Source organism: Sander vitreus, chromosome 12 (genome assembly GCF_031162955.1).
Source record: "Sander vitreus isolate 19-12246 chromosome 12, sanVit1, whole genome shotgun sequence".
Taxonomy (NCBI): domain Eukaryota; kingdom Metazoa; phylum Chordata; class Actinopteri; order Perciformes; family Percidae; genus Sander; species Sander vitreus.
In genome coordinates, this window is record NC_135866.1 from 21,336,573 (window position 1) to 21,355,887 (window position 19,315).

Sequence of the window (19,315 nt, forward strand, 5' to 3'; positions counted from 1 at the left end):
TACTGTAACCCTTAATAGGAGCAGAGTCATCCTTAAGGTTATTATTTACACCTGTGCTTCTCCTGCTATAACAAGTCAAGATGTCTGCTGTAAACAAGGTCTGTTGACTGAATAATAAAATAATGACAGACATGTTAGTGTCCCACATTTTTTTAAATCCTGCAAAAAAAGGGTGTCATCTAAAAACATCTACATAAGACAAAAATGATGGAAAGGCAGGGAGAGACATTAAAATAACCCATTCATGGTGCTTACTTGACTTGCTTAGGACCTTTGGTTTCATACACGTGTACAAACAGTAGCTTCATTCAGTCGTATATGTCTTATGTAAATAAATGTAAGCGATGTGATGCAAGTAGCCCTCGTCCACTTTCGTTTTTTAAAGTAGCCCTCAGATGAAGAAAGTTCGGAGACCCTTAGTCTAGATGGACTTTACACGGCTCAGCATTGGAAAAAAAAATCGACTTTGCCCTTTTTGGTCGGTTTCGCGTTCCGTCGCAGCCACCATCTCCAGCACAAAGGTACGCTTATCAGAAACTTAGAAGTGATGTTTCCTGCGCTGAAATGAGATTTTGATCTGCCGGTAAGTTCGGAGATTAGGAGATAGTTGTTCTAGCTCGTGTACAAATGCCCTCTATGTTTAATAACGTATGTTGCGAGCATTTAAACAAGTTTATTCTGTGGAAATCATTGGTAGAAAATCTCTGTTGCTGTACAGCGTTATCATATTCAGTTGAGGACGATGATGTTTCAAAACATACACAATAAATCATTAGTGAAAAGCAAATATATATACATGCGTTGATATCTGTTTTTTTTACTTCCATCTGTTTCGAAGCAGTCCATTACATGTTGACATTGGCAGTGTAACCTTGGTCAATAATTAACCCCCCCGGTCCTCTACATTCAGCTCGTCTCCTCATGGCGGAGGTCTATTATGTTGGGGTGGACGTGGGCACTGCCAGTGTGAGGGCTGCACTGGTGACCAGAGCTGGTCTGATAAAGAGCACTGCAGAGGAGCCCATCAGCATCTGGGAGCCCCAGTCTGACTACTATGTCCAGTCCTCCACTGAGATCTGGGAGAAATGCTGCACAGTTGTCAAGGTATGGTGCCCCCCCCCCCACAATCCTATCAGATAAACTCACCCATACTGTAGACCAGGTGTCTTCAACGATTTTTAAGCCAAGGACCCCTTAACTGAAAGAGAAATGGATCCATGTGAATGGATATATTGTATAAAATAAAGGTGCATATTTAACTGGGCCTACAATAACGTGTAGGGCGGCCTAAAGCCTTTATATACCTTTTTTTTTGTTGTTGCATAGAATACTAAGCTTTTAAAATAGCCTTATAATTGTTGGCATGCTTTTATAAATCATGTTTTCATTTTAAAACATACCTGTGGCACAGTAAATCCTCAGGATGAACTGTATCTGTGGATGGCTACCTTAGTGACCACCTGTCCTTTAGGCCAGTAAGCCTATCCTCAGTGTGGATTTATATTATAATAATATGTTGGATTCATGTTAAGACTTTTTCATTTTTGAAAAAACTTAAAAAAATTAACAATCATTTGGAGGCCCCCTTGCATTGACTCTGAGGACCGCCTAGGGGTCCTGGGCCCCCTGTTGAATATCCCTGCTGTAAACTACTGTACACTAGAGGTGTTGAAATTAATCAAATAATCGATGCATCGAATCGTGGACATGGGCGATGCTGCATCGATAATCAGCCAGGCCATAATCGATTATTTCTGTTTACAATTTAATGTATGCCTAACAACCTTTCTGTTTACATATTCTGTTATGTTTTGCACATTCAGGAAGTGCCATGTGCTCAGTGCTGTAGTTTTATGTATCCAATTTATTTAGTATTAGAGCACTGCAGAATGTTTTGTTTTTGAAGCTTGAAAAGCTATGAATTAAATATCCTATATGGCTTTAATAGAAAAATGTATTTGACACATCGTGATGCATCGAGATATCGAATCGCTGACATGATAATCGTAATCGAATCAGGAGATCAGTGAAGATTCACACCTCACTCTAGGTCACTAGACCCCACTCGTCATGTTCCAAATGTGTTCATTTCAAATGATTTTAAAGTGGATGTGAAGTAACACGACATAAATATGGATATTGTCAGATTATTCTTTTCATACAATTGAATTGTCACTGTTTAGGTTGGTTTTGGTGAACTTTGCATTCCCGCTAATTTAGCGATTACTTTTAGCTAATATTGCAACTGTTTATCCATTACTTTGAACTAATATTGCAAGCTTTTATCTATTACTTTGTGTAGTATTGCTACTGTTTATCCATTCAAACATGCTGATCATTTGTGATCGGGGCTCAATTATTGTAATTATGTCACTGTAACACACAATGAATATTGAACTATGATGCAGTGCCTGCTAATGTATTCATACATACCATATTACAGTCACTCCACAGATATTATTAATCTGTAAAAGCATTGACCTAATGTCTCAGACCATATTTGTATCTGTTCCAGCGAGTTACCCAAAGTGTGAAGAGGAGTCAAATACGAGGGATCGGCTTTGATGCCACCTGCTCACTAGTGGTTTTGGACCAAAGCTTCCAGCCTGTGCCAGTCTGTCAGGATGGTAAGTGAAACATTTTTCTCCCTTTTATAGCCTGACCCTTGTACCTCACGCATCACTCATATGTGTTGCTTCAGGAAAGCACCATTTACACCTAAGTAAGTACACACTGTGGTTATTAAGAGTGGACTTAATAATGTTTTTAAAATGCTGATTGTAAAATGTTACTAGAATGGATCTTTGGAGTGTTTTGGCATAAAACCTTTCAGTTGTTGAGTTTTAGTTGTTTTAGTCTAATGTGATAGGATACTTTATTGATCCCAGAAGGTAAAACAACAGAACCCCTGGAGTTGGTGTGGATTCATGTTTCTTTTTTTTTTTTTTCAATTAGTCAAAATGGATGCAGGGGTTAGGGCCCAGATATTGAGGTTAAATTACTAAATTAATGATTATATGCTACGTAGATACTATGCTACGTAGATATTACATACCGTATATATCACAGTCAGAGTTTTGTTTATCGTCTCCTAATAGAACAATTCAATCTTAGAATTCCATCTGGGGGGGGGGGGGTCATGCAGTATTGGCTATTTGGTATATTTTATTTACATTTTGCATTCTACCCCCTTCCTCTTTTCTCTTCTTTCCCAGGTGACAGACAAAGGAACGTGGTGATGTGGATGGACCATCGCGCTGAAGAGCAGGCTGCTCGTATAACCAGCACAGGCCACAGAGTCCTGAGCAGGGTGGGAGGGGTCATGTCACCAGAGATGCAACCCCCTAAGCTGCTCTGGCTCAAAGAGGTGAGAGGTGAGCAAGGTCACCACAGGACCACTGATCTCTACAGTGGTGTGAAAAAGTGTTTGCCCCCTTCCTCATTTCCTGTTCCTTTGCATGTTTGTCACACTTAAGTGTTTCGGAACATCAAACCAATTTAAACAAAAGTCAAGGACAACACAAGTAAACACAAAATGCAATTTGTAAATGAAGGTGTTTATTATTAAAGGAGAAAAAAAATCCAAACCATCATGGCCCTGTGTGAAAAAGTGATTGCCCCCCTTGTTAAAACATACTATAACTGTGGTTGTCCACACCTGAGTTCAATTTCTCTAGCCACACCCAGGCCTGATTATTGCCACACCTGTTCACAATCAAGGCATCACTTAAATAGGAGCTGCTTGACACAGTAAGGTCCACCAGAAGATCCTTAAAAGCTACACATCATGCCGAGACCCAAAGAAATTCAGGAACAATTGAGAAAGAAAGTAATTGAGATCTATCAGTCTGGAAAGGGTTATAAAGCCATTTCCAAAGCTTTGGGAATCCAGCGAACCACAGTGAGAGCCATTATCCACAAATGGCGAAGACATGGAACAGTGGTGAACCTTCCCAGGAGTGGCCGGCCGCCCAAAATTACCCCAAGAGCGCAGCGACGACTCATCCAAGAGGTCACAAAAGACCCCCACAACAACGTCCAAAGAACTGCAGGCCTCACTTGCCTCAGTTAAGGTCAGCGTTCATGCCTCCACTATCAGGAAAAGACTGGGCAAAAAATGGCCTGCATGGCAGAGTTCCAAGGAGAAAACCACTGCTGAGCAAAAAGAACATCAAAGCTTGTCTCAATTTCTCCAGAACACATCTTGATGATCCCCAAGACTTTTGGGACAACATTCTGTGGACCGATGAGACAAAAGTGGAACTCTTTGGAAGGTGTGTGTCCAAGTATATCTGGCGTAGAAGGAACACTGCATTTCATAAAAAGAACATTATACCAACTGTAAAATATGGTGGTGGTAGTGTGATGGTCTGGGGCTGTTTTGCTGCTTCAGGACCTGGAAGACTTGCCGTGATAAAAGGAACTATGAATTCTGCTGTCTACCAAGAGATCCTGAAGGAGAATGTCCGACCATCTGTTCGTGTACTCAAGCTGAAACGAACTTGGGTTCTGCAGCAGGACAATGATCCTAAACACACCAGCAAGTCCACCACCGAATGGCTGAAGAAAAAACAAAATGAAGACTTTGGAGTGGCCCTAGCCAAAGTCCTGACCTGAATCCTATTGAGATGTTGTGGTATGACCTTAAAAAGGCCGTTCATGCTCGAAAACCCTCTAATGTAACTGAATTAGGACAATTCTGCAAAGATGAGTGGGCCAAAATTCCTCCAGGACGCTGTAAAAGCCTCATTGCACGTTATCGCAAACGCTTGGTTGCAGTTGTTGCTGCTAAGGGTGGCCCAACCAGTTATTAGGTTTAGGGGGCAATCACTTTTTCACACAGGGCCATGATGGTTTGGATTTTTTTTCACCTTTAATAATTAACACCTTCATTTACAAATTGCATTTTGTGTTTACTTGTGTTGTCCTTGACTATTGTTTAAATTGGTTTGATGTTCCGAAACACTTAAGTGTGACAAACATGCAAAGGAACAGGAAATGAGGAAGGGGGCAAACACTTTTTCACACCACTGTATATGTTTTATTGTCGCTCTCTGTATTGGTTTGTCAGCATGTGTGTGGTGGTGTTTTAGTTTTTCAGCCTTATCCACCTTTTTTCGGGGGAAGCGTCTGATAGATGAATGCTTCCTGAAGGTGGTTTCATGGTCTGTTAGTACGTGCATGTGCTGTTACTGCTCACTGATCATGGGGTTCGCTAGCACACATTTCTCTTGTCTTTTAATCAGAATCTGAGAGAAAGCTGCTGGAACAAAGCTGGACACTTTTTCGACCTTCCAGACTTCCTGTCTTGGAAGGCAACAGGCTCTTTGACACGGTGAGCTTTGTTCGATGGTGGTCATTGTGACTGTTTGATTGTTTAAAGCATCTGTTTACCATCTGTTTACATGTGTAAAAGTGTTTAATACACGAATTTCAGAGTGGGATTGAAATGGGGGGGCAGATGTTCAGGGTTAAATAAAAGATTACATGTGAGTGCACACATATAAGTAGTTTACATCATCTGAAAGCTGTCTGGAACCTGAAAATTAATTTGAGATGCAGCTCAGCACTGTGTGTCAAGTTTAGTTCTAGTCATAAATCACTGTTATTGTTAACAACGATTTGTTAATTTTTTACCACTCAAAAAAACGTATTTAACAAAAAAAATGGTTAAAAAAACAAACCACATTAAGACACCAAGACCCTGAGGAACACCACTGGAAAATCATGCTGTGATTTGGTATCAAAAACTTTTGACATTTGGAGATTTCTAACAGAATTGTATTTTTTGGCGATTGGATGGCCAGCATGTCTGTTCTTCATACATCGTCTGGATGCCCTTGGTCTCTAGTTTGTGTTTGTAAAGTTTCACGAGGCTGTGATTATCCTAGAGGTCTTTGTTTAAACAGTGAGGTCAAGGTCTCCCATACAATGAAATGGCTCCTATGGGGACTAACATCCTCACACATGAATGAAATAGGGCTCTTTGAATCCACAAGAGTCTCTGATTTCCAGTCATACGCAATGTATGCATTTCTAAGACTGTTTAGGGGACCCCAGTATGCAGAAATATTCAAATACACAATTTTAGAATAAGCTAAAATAACACATTTATACTGCATGAAAAAAAAAAACAGCATGGTTTTTGCCCCAACCTGCATGGGATTAGCATGGATGTCTGTAAAGGGGGGACTTGTGGGTAATTATAGATCCAATTTTCATTCAGATATCCTGAGGTGAGAGGTCAAGGGACCCATTTGAAAATGGCCATGCCAGTTTTCCCCCTAGCCATAATTACCCTAAATATAGAGCGTTTATGTAGCCCCCTTCTCTCTAGCTTCAAAATGGAGGCCGCTACAGTTAATGTGACCCCATATTGTACTTCAATTTTACAGTAGTATTTGGTGTTGTTTCACAGGTCTTTATGTACTCTGTTGTGTAAATGGACGTATTGCCCTCCAGAAGGATGGGATGCTGGTTTTTGGACTAGCATTGGAATGGAGGATATCCTCGAAAACAACTTTTCCAAAATAGGTAAAAGACATGAACAAACACGCTTCTTATTAATTGCGTGTGAGATTTTAAGAACACCTGAAAATATTGCTAAGAAATTTCACAGAGCGTTTATGTTCCGATCTTTTCAAACACCAGGCAGCACGACGTGTTCTCCAGGGATCCCGTTGGGAGACGGACTCACCCAGGAGGCAGCAGCAGATTTGGGTTTGGAGGCGGGAACTGCAGTTGGTGCTTCTGTCATTGATGCTCATGCTGGAGGCCTTGGTATTACATTCTAAACCTGTTCATTGAACCAGTCTCCTCTCCAAATACATATATTTTTTTCTAAGCTGTCGGTAGCTTTGCATGTTCAACATAGCTTTGAGAGTTAATCGTTTTTAAAATATAAGCTCTCATAGCTGTAACATCATCTGTAACGTCATCAGGAAGATGTACAGGGCAAATTTATGTTTACCAATCTTGCCAGACCTTAAGACTTCAAAAAGACGCCAAAGAGAGGAGGGAGGCAGAAGATTTAATGTTTATATCTACTGTAGAGTTCACGTTTTGGGTAGGTATAAGACCAACCTCTTGGAGTGTCAAAAATGAAAATGTCCGTCCACTAGGGAGCATAAATAAACTTAACAAACAACATTACTGGATACATTTTGATATTTATTATGCACAAGTATCAGGTTTAGCATAATTGTGGAGATAGAGAATGTCAGGGGCTCGTCAACAATAGATTTCAATCCCAGGGGAATGTAAATATCCACAGCACGTTCTTGGAATAGTTTCAGGATCTCGTGTAAGCTGAAAACCTGAGTCCGGCACCTGAGGCAAGACAATAAAATCTCCCAAAAGCAAAGGGCTCATTCTCTGGGGTAAATGACGGTACATTTTAAAGCAATCTGTCAAGTGGTTTTTTAGATTTCTTGTGCACAAATTGTGGTCTGTGGTGCTAGATGAAAGGCCAGGGGTCCAGGGAACCTGAATATCATCCTACAGAATGTTGACGACACTCTGAGCCAATAGTTCAGTCAAGATAAAAAAAATAATAATATTTGTTTTTGCATTTTTGCCTTGTTAGATAGCCGACAGTAGAGGTGATAGAAGATGGGGATGACGTGTAATAAAGATCCCGGATTAGATTTGAAGCTGGGATGTTGCGGTAACTTACAAACATTTTAATGAAATGCAACAAACGGATGTCTGTTTTAAAACGGTTAGCTCTTGTATATGTGAGCAGCAGTCGACGATTCCTCTGGTTCAGAAATCCTAACCATCTGGTTTTGTTCTGGGAGATAAACTGCTCATGAACTCTGCCCTCTGACCTCTGCCTATCACACGTCGTCGTATCAGTCAGAGGCTAAAACACTCTGCACTTTTAGTTGTCATGCATGTCACATTGATGTACACCCCCTACCCCTGCGCCTAGAAGAATCTTCCACCTTAAACTCAAACCAGCTTGACAAACATTATTCCAGCAGTTAGTGTCACTGCTGAATTACATGTGAAAGTTAGAAAAAACACTTTAAAAACACACAAAAGGATTTAAAGCTTTTCATTTGCTAATCATTGGGATATGTCCCTGACCGATGCTCTGACAGGAGTTTTGTGAATAAAATGTGTATTTTTTTCCCCCCCGCAAAAATAAATTTAAAATGTGTAATTTTGCTCTTTCCAGGTGTGATGGGTGCAGATGTAAAAGGCTTTTACTTGCCCTGTGAGGACCAGCCAATTACCTCCCGCATGGCGATGATCTGTGGGACATCAACCTGTCACATGGCGGTGAGCGGCTTACGGCTACATTTCACCTGCTGTGTGACTTTTTGAAAAATGCTCTTGAATATAGTATAGGATAGATATGGTGTGAACTCCATGATGACACTTTTACACTTTTTCTGAACTTGGAGGTGATTTAAAACAGCTAATACTATGCAATCTATCAAAAGTAATGTTATAATAAATAACCTTTCCCATTCATGCTGATAGCAGGACCACCCTGAATGTTTCCGTCTCACAAGTCATTTTTACTCGCATCGTATGTTTATTGATTTTTTATTTTATTTTTTGTTATTGTATGGAGACTTGAATGATCCTGTCAGTTAATAGCAGTAACTGTGAGTAGTGAAGCAAATTGTCGGCACATTAGATTAGATTAGACAGACTTTTGTTGATCCCAAATTGGGAAATTACAGTGCTACAGCAGCAAAATATCAGACACACAGCACACATACAGAATATACAAGAAATAATAAATAGGAAGAGGACAAATATTCAAAAAGATAAAAAAAAAATATATATATAAATGAAAGAATGTACAAACGTATTTACAAGTTGGGGAAAAACAATGTGCAACTACTTAAATAGTATTTATAAAGATGTAAGTAAACCTATGTTTGTGCAAGTTGCACTTCTCCTTTTGTTAATCTAAAATGGGTTTCCATTACAGTATTTCTGTTAGCTTTTTACTGCAGCCATACCTATCTCTTTGTAGATTGTGAAGTGTCATATACAGTGCTAACTGAAACATGACATTTTTCATTCATATGCATCAGATCAGCGAGCAGCCCCTGTTTGTGCCAGGAGTGTGGGGGCCCTGCCTGTCTGCCATGGTGCCGGGCATGTGGCTCAACGAGGGAGGACAGAGTGCTACAGGAAGGCTGGTCAGTCCTCCGTCAAGCTATATGCAGGATTTCACTGAGCCGCTTTTTGCTGTGCAGCAACAGAAAACTGTATGCAAGTCAGGCCTGTAACAATTATTACATACTTGTCTAATTGTCAATATTTTTACATAATCGCGGTATCTTTGTTTAACCGCAATTCATTGCTGACGTTAGTTAAGGTCTTAAGGTGTATGACTGGCAGTTGTTCATTTTGTTTAGATATGCCAAATTGTAATTATATAGGCTAAGTGATTATTGCTCGGACTATATCTTTTTATTATTTCAGTTGTTAGTTGTTGGCACTTGACCCTATTCGACACGTTCATAGCAACAAATTCGAATCCGACCTTTGACGATTTCCTGCATGTCTTTCCCCTCTCTCTCCCCTTTCTCCCCTACCTGTCCTGTCATTATTTTCATTATTTTATTCTGAGACAATTAATTACAGCAACATTTTGAATTGTTACAGCTCTAATGCAAGTAGAGACAAAATGTATACAATCAATGTGTAAATGTACCCAAAAGACACCCGGACGTGAGCCGCATAAACAACGTTTAAAAGCAGTCTGTCTGTTCTATAACATCACTGTAAGCTCCAGTGACTTTACATGGGATTTTGTAATTGTTTTTTAAATGTGTCGTGTCATCTGTAATCCTTCCCGTTAAGCTGTGTTGCTCTCTCCTCCCTCAGATCGAGCACATGGTGAAGGGCCACGCCGCCTACACACAGCTCCAGGAAGAGGCTCGGCAGAGGTCAGCTGATGCGCTGACGTTAAATAATGTTTAGTAAGCTTTTTGGGAAGATAAGAAGTTTAGTAAGGTTAAGTATTCATTACAACTTGACTATAATGTGGACGTTGCAAATGAAGTGATATATTTTTGAATTGTTTGTTTTTCTTAACATTTACTTAGAATTAAATAAAAAATGCCCTGGTACACTGACCATGCTCGCCCAGTGACTTGGCTTACTGGAACACTTAAAGAGATGTTATTAATAACACCTGTGCTTGTTCTGTTATGTCATTTTAAAATGTCTTCAGTGGTAAAAGCCTGCAGCATTTTCTAAATAAATGATTGTCCATACAACATCTTTAATGTTATTTCATCAGACCGGGCTCTGTATTTGCTTACTGTTATTTACCCCCAGAGTTCCCTTCACTGGCGTGAACATCTACAGCTATCTGAACAGCCACCTGAGTTCAATGACTAACTCCCGTATTACTGTTGACCTGCTGGCCTCCAGTCTTCATGTGTGGCCGGACTTCCATGGGAATAGATCGCCCCTGGCTGACCCCACCTTGAAAGGCATGGTGAGAAAACATGAGTCAAGTCTTCATGTGACTTATTACACAATATGTTATTGATCAAAGCACAGGTTTTTTTGTTTATTTACTGCACTAACCTATTAACAGAGGCATACTTTTAAAGTATGCTTCAGTGGTCCAATCGTATCATTTTAGTAAATGAAGAATTATAAGTTAAAGTGACTATATGTAACTTTGTTTGTGTTGATTCTAGCGGCCGCTTTGGACAAAAGCAGTAGTGTTTTTACCACATCTGCCGTCGTAAAGGTCTTTTCTTTACGGTGCTGTATTTCTCACTGTAGATCACTGAGTCAGTGTTACTGGGAGGTCATATAGTCGCGATGAATGTTTTGCTAAGACAGAAAATCATTAATTTACAATAAGAGAATAAGTTACAGATGTATCTTTTCATTATTAGTATTTCAAGTGTTGCCTACTTTGGATGTCTCATGAGCTAAACTGGGTATCACTGTCACTGTGTCACGAGTCAAAGCATTAAGAGTTTGTTGTAGCAACCAACGTAATAATAACTTAGATATATAAACCCACGAACGCTTTACACAAGTAACGTTACAGGGGGACAAGGGAAAAGAAAATAGTATGCCAACACAAACACGGACTAAATGAATAAAACGTCCACACTAAATGGAAGGAGGACGTAATTTAATGTCTGCTACTGACGTACAACCACATCGCGCAATGTTAAGTTATTTTATTAATGAAATAGATATATTACATACCTGAGGGCCTATTCGGGGTGGGTTTTGAATCATTAACAATCCCTTAATTCTCTCCATCTGTTAAAAGCCTGACCGAAGTTGACTCTTGTTTTTCACTTTCCCTTTTAGATTTTATTTGTTCTTTGTTTAATTTCCTTCTTTCCTGTGAATGGTCCTGGCCCAGTATCAGCCATAACTACAACAGATAAAATAACATTAAAATACAAGTAGGCCTATATAAAGAAATCTCCTGCTACCTTTTACCTGGCTGGATACGCTAACACAGGCTTTTCCGGTGTTACAAAGAAATCTGTGACCCATCATTCTGTGACTTTGCGGGGAAAAACGGACCCAGGCAGAGGCCTTACTAAAAACTATATAAAAATAGCGTTCTTTTCACTATTAGCCTCGATTGCTGTTACAGGTCATTTAAGACCATTGTATGAATAAATGACAGAGCTTCAGAAACATTAAAAAGTTACATATATTCACTTTAAGGATAGAAATAATGTGGTGTTAGTCGTATGTTCTCCCAAGAAGCTGCTCGTTGAATGTATTATCAAATTCGTTTCATTTAACATTTTGGGAAATACGGTCATTTGCTTTCTTTTCGAGAGTTAGCTGAGAACATTGATACCACTCTGATATCGTTCTCATCTAAATGTTAGAAATGAAACCTAAATAACTGTATTTCCCAAAATGTTGAACTACTCTTTTAAACAAAATAATTTCACCAAACAGTTAGCTAGCAGCTAATTAAAGCAGTTATGTGCACAAAGCGCCACAGTCAGGCTCAGGGTCAACCCTCATCGCATACCAAAATATCTGAATTTCTTGGTGTGCAGATATCGCCTTTCATTTTTTTTTTAACATTGCACTGACAACAGTTTACATTCACTTTAAAGGATTTCACAGACGTATTATGATTTTTGTCAGTGCAAAGAATAAAACTTGGTACTTCAAATGAAAGTGCGTCACAGTTGAGCCACTGAAATGATTTCTGTGTTCAGTAAGCTAATTACTGTTTCCAGACCATATCTATCGTTCCAGGAAGCAGGAAGCCAGGAAGCAGAGAACTGTTGAATATTGTTTCGACTGAATCACTGGTGATTTGAGATACCAGACCCTCAATGACAGCTCTGCTTTCTCGTAACCCTTTGTTGGTGAATGCACCCATCCGGGGACTCCTATTATTGAGCGCTGAGACATTTTCGAATGACACATTACTGTTTTTCAGGTGATTGGACTGCCACTCTCCCACACCTTGGATGACTTGGCCCTGCTCTATTTGGCCACTATACAAGCCCTCGCTGTGAGTCTTCTGTTTTCAGATGACTGACTCTGAGCCTCAGTCTGACAACCTAGTACCTTAAAGTGTGAAGGTAGGTTGTATTTGTTTACTTGTAACCTGATTCCCCTTTTATCTTCGTATCTGGTTTCAGCTTGGTACTTTTCATATTCTGGAGGCCATGAAAGAAGCAGGACATGACATCAGAACCCTCTTCCTGTGTGGCGGGTTGAGCAAAAACGCCCTGTTTGTCCAGATTCACGCCAACGCTACAGGTATAAAATCCTAACTAACTAAGGGACGATGATAGCTTTGGCGAAAGCTTTGACATTGTGAATGACAATTTAGCTAAATAGACATTGTACCCAAAAATATTAAATAATGGTAACACAAAAACGTTTAGGTTCTCTACAATTTTTACTAAACTGTACACATTGTTATGAAAACTTTTGTTATATTGCCCATGGAGGCTTTAGCCAAATCCACTTTTTTTCAATGTTGTCCTTTTCAGGATTGCCTGTGGTGTTGCCTGACCAGACGGAGGCGGTGTTGTTAGGTGCAGCAATCCTGGGTGCATGTGCATCACAGGACTACAGCACTATACAGGTGGAGTGGCACACAGACACATACAGTATCATAACTAAGGACATAAAATGGATAGGGGCTTAGGCAGAAAAGGCTTTTAAGACTTAATTTGTTGGGTTCAATTTGGAGTATCCTTGTGTGCTTTTAAACACAGGTTCTTAATGAATTGACCAATGTTCACACCATTGCTGGTGAGTCATGTTATGAAAAATGCCTGGAAAAAGTACAGTTGTTTTTTTGGTTTTTACAAGATACATTTTGAATTTTTTCTTACAAAAACACCACACAAAATCACACAGATTGTCAAAAATATGTAATTAGTCTTGGAACTTGGACCTGGAAATGTGGTGTACGTGTAGTAGTGTTCAAATGGTAATACACTTCACATCATGAATAGCCACAGTGGGAATTTGCGTTTGCTACTTTATGCAAGTGGGAAAAATAGTATAAACCAGTATCCTCATACTGAATATTGCAGAGAGGAGGTACTGTATGTGGTTTTGTACTCCTAAATGCACTGCTGTGTGTGTGTGTGTGTGTGTGTGTGTGTGTGTGTGTGTGTGTGTGTGTGTGTGTACTCCTAAATGCACTGCTGTGTGTGTGTGTGTGTGTGTGTGTGTGTGTTACAGCTTGGTTCCCAAAAAGAATACAATGTTTGTATATGTTCAAAACACTAGATCATTTATCTCCCAACTGGTTAGCATCTTTAATTAAATTCCCCCCTACCTCCTAAATGCCCACTTCTTGCAAACCACACACCTCCTGTTTGTAATGCAAACAGACACAGCAGACATTATACAGTTGTTTCCACAGTCTGTAGTACTCCTCACGGAGAGCAAACCGAACTTCATGTGCGAAATCAGTGGCGTGTCCCTTTAAGTATTTATTTTGTAATATATTTAGCAGTTTGCGATCCAATCTTCTTGTTTTGTAGTCTAATAAAATGGACCTCAAAAACGTGAAATGCCAAGCCATTAGGCGCACAGCACAGATCTCATTATCACTGGCTCAATGCCTCCATCTGCTGGGTGGAACCAAAACACAAAGTATAAAGTGCATGGCTCTGCTTGCTTCAGTCACAGAGAAGATTTGAGCATAGAGTGTTTAAGATGTAAAGTGATTATTAAATATTTTGCGAGGTCAAGCCATCATCCCTTGGTGTCTCAGTACCAGAGCTTGGAGCACAAGAGAATGGCAAGCCTTTAAGCCAGATATACTAAAAATAAGACGTTATTGTTTGGACTAGGCAGCACCTGTCAACCCATATTCAGCCATAACTTCTGCAGGCAGTTGTTGTGTCTGATCCTCTTGGCTGCACACAGTCAACTGGCTGGATTTTGTAGGTAGGTTCAGACAGCAGAGAGGCCCTGCACTGCATTAGTCATAAACTCAACCACAACAAAACCACTGCAGTTGGCTGGTGTTAATATAACTGGGTCACGGCTGGCCTGAAACTGAATGTGCATAACTTTATTTATTGAGTGATATTTGTCTTTGCTATTTATGTTTTAGGAGGCAATGAAGGGAATGGCTAAAGTGGGGAAAGTTGTTCAGCCTGACTATGAGCTCCAGAGGTGAGACAGAGAGATTTTTTTTTTAGTATTTGGTTAAAGTTATGGTTGTTGTAATGGTCTGTGGGATAGTAACATAAATGTATGAAATATATGTGATGCTCAATTCAATAAGAATACATCATATCAACATTTTTTATCCAAACAAATGTTGGCTTCTTCAATAACTCACCTTTTCATAGGAACCACTTTAAAAAAGAAAATAGTTTCTACCTTTCCTTTTATTCCGTTTATTTATGTAATGTCCTATACATAAATGCAATTTAAAAAATATATAGTTTATGCTTATGATTTTATTTCTAATGCGAAGCAAATTGCATTGCATTTGAATGTGCAAAGTGGCTTATACAAATAAAGATTGCTTGAGTTACAAGTAACCAAAATGTATAATATTGGACTAGCACAGTCAAGGTTAGGTTGTGAGGGAACTTCACTACGTAAGACGTCTGCATGTTTTATTATTACAATGAAATGTGAAACCTACAGTTCTATGCAACACATTTGTGTTATTAATTTTCTGCACGTCTTACTTTTCTCAGCTTCTATGAGAGAAAGTACAAAGTGTTTCTGCGACTGTTCGCCCACCAGAGGGAGTACCAGGCCCTCATGAACCAGAGATGACACTGCTGGTGGGAGGCGGCCGAGCTGGAACTGACTCTCTCTGACGTAATAGTGATGACAAATCCACACACTGAAAATGGGAACAGAAGTCTTAGCCCTGCTGCTTTTACTTTTCGTCTCAATTAAAATAACTTGAAGGACAACAGCTTTCTGAGGTTAATATCTGTCAGCAGGTTTAGTTGATTCCGAGTTGGTGAGTGGTGCCAGAGTTAAGACTTCACACATGCAGGAATTCAAACCACCTGGCAGATGACAGTAGAGGAGACCTCTATTAGACAAGCTGTTGGAGCTTTCCATGGCTGTCTGCCTTTTAGATCCACTGCTGCTGTTCTGCCCAAAATTAAAAGGAGGATGCAGGAGTGCATGCGGTGACATCAACAGATTGAGTGGCCCCTCCGCTCCATCCAAAGTCAAATACCATCATGTACTGTCACCTTCACCTATTCTTAATAATTAAAATGATTCAGACAGAACAGAACTGTGTTCATGCCTTTCACTGTCACTCCAACCTAATGATATATAATTGAGTGTGCTCCAACTCATACATTTTTAAACAGCTTGTCCTTTGTTCTGTCTTCACTGCATTTCATCTTATTCTTCTATTTCTGTTGCCGGCAGTTCCCAGGATCAAAGTTGATAAGCTCATCACTGATGCTGTGGACACGGTGAGAGGGAACGCCAAATCCCAGACAGCTGAGTTAACAGCCGCCTTCAAACAGAACTACCTTTATGATAGTGAAGGGACATGGAGAGTGCTGCTGGCCAGAGCTAACAAACTCATGCAGGTGCTTCTGAACAGTAGTGTCCAGAAGTCACGACAGAGACATTTTATTGTTTGCTAAATCATTCTTTAGGCAAAAAAAAAAAATTAACCTCAATCCTTTTATTGTCCCACACAGGTGACATTTTTTACATCAAACACTCAACCATCAGCGTATAGATACAGTAAATCAATAAGACTTTTAGTGAAATGTATAGTTTGGCCTGGCAAACCCAATGCAAAGTTAAAATAGTGAAACTAATCAGTTATGTACTAAACAGTTTAAACATGTGTAACTAACTGTGTTTAATGAAGTACACCTGTCGGATAAAATGAGTACACAGGCATGGAAATAACGTTGTTTGCATCCTTTGTGTAATTAGCAACATACAGAACTTCCTCTTGCATCCAAAAAGATGTGCATAGGTAGACAATACATATATGATCCACAATATTTTAACCCTGATAGTATAGCACTGTTACAAAACAGAAACTTCTCTGCCATACTGTATATAATAAACAGTTTTCTATATCTTTAAATTAAAAATGTGTTCCCATCTCAACCCCATATGTTTCCAAAAACAATCCCGCTTTAGAAAAGTGGGCTGAACATAGTAGCTTTTATTATTGGGAGTTATAAATACTGTAAAATCTCTAATTTAGAAAAGTCCTACATATTCCTTAAGGCATTCATTTTTATTCTATCCATTTTGTCACAATTGGGATGCCCGCTGACTTGTTTATCTACCTGGTAGGGACAAAAACTAGCAGTAACTCAAGGTCCTGAAGGTCCATGATTACCAGCTGCTTTATTAAGTGTGACATAAGTGAGAGTTGAATATCAGTGCTGTCTCTACCCGTGCTTATTAATGGGGTGTGTAGCGCAGGTACTTCTTGCCAGAGGGCAGGTCTTTGGTGTAGACGCCAGCTGGGAACAAAGAGGCAGCCTCCTCCTCAGACATGTTGGGAGGGACCATCACACAGTCTCCAGGCTGGAGGAAGACCGGCACAGAAAAGAAACTAGGTTATTCTGCATGGCAGCTGCAGGTCAATTCCTGTATCTATTATCTCCGTAGTCAGCTGCTGAAATGATTGATACAAACTGAGGTCACTTTCAAAGGTGTGACATACCCTCCAGTCGGCAGGTGTTGCCACTCGTTTCCTTGCTGTGATCTGGAGTGAGTCCACCGCTCGCAAGATCTCATCAAAGTTGCGTCCGGTGGTGGCCGGGTAGAGAAGTGACAGTTTCAGCCTTTTGTCAGGGCCAATAATAAACACCTACACAACACACAGAGACGGAGAGATAGAGCCTGATAAGGTTAATAAGTATTCTATAGGCATGAGAGTATATAAGATATTAAGTTGGAATGCTGCCTCTAAAATATGGAAATTGTGATTATGAAGACTCTTACACAGCGGGCAGTAAGCGGCAGGCCATCTTTGTCCTTCTCATCTGGGTCCAACATGCCCAGGGCCACTGCCAGCTTGCGTTTACTGTCTGCTATAATGGAAAAGGGGAGCGAGCAGCAAGCAGACTCCTCACAGTTGTATGCCAGGATGTCCTAGTTAGTACAGAGACACAAACCCTCAGTAAGTTATTCAAACCAAATTGGTGCTACACTGATGGAGCTCTGTTGTCTCTTATAAAAATATATAGGTTATGATAAAAACGATTTAAAGGAAACCCATGTAGCGCAGCACACAGATAAAATAGTCTGGAACTCTGGAATAAATATATTCATACTGCTTTCATAATTACATTTGACTATAGGATCTTATCCAGTTTTCCACTGAAATTGTGAAATAATCCAGTAGAACCAAACCCAGTTAGTCCTGCAACATTGTAAGGTTTTATGTATGTATAAAACATTGGAAGAGTTTGATATTTCTCATTCAGAACCTTCTGGGTGCTTTCCTAGTAAGCATGGGAAATTTCACAACTGTTCACAACACGTCAAGCTGTCCATGTTAACAATGGGTTAACTTTGATTGAAAAGTAAATGTTTTTTAGATCTAGGTTATATATAAGCGTAGTTTCAACAGCATTAACATGACTGCATTTCAGGGTGTAGTTAGGACCTGCGACATTAAAATAAAGTACCAGTAGTCATTGAATCCACTGTTAAAACAAGGGTTATGTGTAACCTGCCTAGTTTCTAAAAAAAAAAAAAATTGGAATACTTCTTTTGACCTGCAAAAACCTTTGCTCACTGGATTACTCACTCTAAAGACAGAGCTCACTACATAAGTTTTACCAGCTTGGAAGTCAAAACCTTGATGCTCACTATGTCTTGAACACACCCTTCTGTATGTGGTAGTGCTCACACCTTGGTCCAGCCGTGGTGATCCTCCAGGCTGTCGATGGACAGGGCGATTATTTTAATGTTGCGTTTACTGAACTCGCTGCTTAGTCTTGCAATTCGACCCAGCTCTGTGGTGCACACCGGGGTGTAGTCTCTGGGGTGGGAGAACAGGATTCCCCATCTAGAATGGAAACAGAGATGGGTGAGTTATTGTCATGTGTATGTCAGGGTCAGTCTGCTTCTGCAATCTCCATTTCCTTTCATCTGACATAAATGTCTAATATTGTGGTGACTGTTGCTTGACTAGGTTGCACGATAGGTTACGCTGAATGATGCACCTGCCAGCAAACTGACAGGATGTGACCTCTGTATCACTCACATCTCATCGTTTTTGAAACGACGAGAGAAAGGACTTTTCTCATGAGGTCAGCAATGTGATTGTGCACCATGATTGACTTCTGACCTGGTCAGCTTACTGATGCTTTTGATTTGGATCATCTCACTCTCTGATCAAGTACCCCATGACCTGGTCACAAACAGCTTAACTTGTTAGATTAATTTGTCTTTTTGTCCACCACAGTATAGATTAGTATTTGTAATGGCATTAGCACTTATAGGCAACAATACCACCGTTATATGTTTACAGGGTTAGACACTATATGTATAAATCGTAAGCAAAGGTGTAAAGCAGAAGTCAGAAATCAGGAACTGATCTCTCTCTCTCTCCCTCTCGTGAACAGAATTCTCGATAAGCCTGCGAATTACCAAATTACCAATTACCAAAAATATCCATTCAGGAAGCCTACTTACGAATCACCGAGAAATTCGTGGAATTTAATTTTGCCATTGGTGGTCTCCGCCTCAAAATCCGGAAATACATCTCCGAGCAGCAGTCCCGGCATGTTCAGTGTAACCGTGAAGGACAGATTAAGATAAAGAGGAGGCGGAAACTTCCCTCTGAACCAGCTACTCTATTTACACAAGCACACACTGTGAACTG

General features: G+C 40.0%; 2 protein-coding genes across 3 annotated transcripts; one reads left to right on the forward strand and one right to left on the reverse strand.

The window, feature by feature from the left end:
• Positions 1 to 416: 416 nt before the first annotated feature.
• fggy (FGGY carbohydrate kinase domain containing) lies at positions 417 to 16,412 on the forward strand. 2 transcript variants are annotated; one of them, XM_078264549.1, is made up of 16 exons: positions 417 to 521; positions 911 to 1,104; positions 2,516 to 2,627; positions 3,216 to 3,367; positions 5,247 to 5,335; positions 6,419 to 6,534; positions 6,652 to 6,780; positions 8,183 to 8,286; positions 9,057 to 9,164; positions 9,856 to 9,917; positions 10,312 to 10,474; positions 12,425 to 12,499; positions 12,630 to 12,750; positions 12,987 to 13,081; positions 14,573 to 14,634; positions 15,171 to 16,412. In XM_078264549.1, exons 2-16 carry the CDS (start codon positions 922 to 924, stop codon positions 15,250 to 15,252), a joined length of 1,653 nt encoding a protein of 550 aa, XP_078120675.1. In that variant the 5' UTR covers positions 417 to 521; positions 911 to 921; the 3' UTR covers positions 15,253 to 16,412. The 2 variants fall into 2 exon arrangements, with proteins under 2 accessions (XP_078120675.1, XP_078120674.1); XM_078264548.1 differs by having other exon boundaries at positions 432 to 583.
• On the reverse strand, positions 16,121 to 19,312 carry LOC144526858 (peroxiredoxin-6-like). Its single transcript, XM_078264554.1, has 5 exons — positions 19,126 to 19,312; positions 18,340 to 18,496; positions 17,425 to 17,574; positions 17,144 to 17,290; positions 16,121 to 17,004 (listed from the first exon to the last, which is right to left on the reverse strand). The coding sequence occupies exons 1-5, from the start codon at positions 19,215 to 19,217 to the stop codon at positions 16,879 to 16,881; spliced, it is 672 nt and encodes a 223-aa protein (XP_078120680.1). The 5' UTR covers positions 19,218 to 19,312; the 3' UTR covers positions 16,121 to 16,878.
• Positions 19,313 to 19,315: the final 3 nt, after the last annotated feature.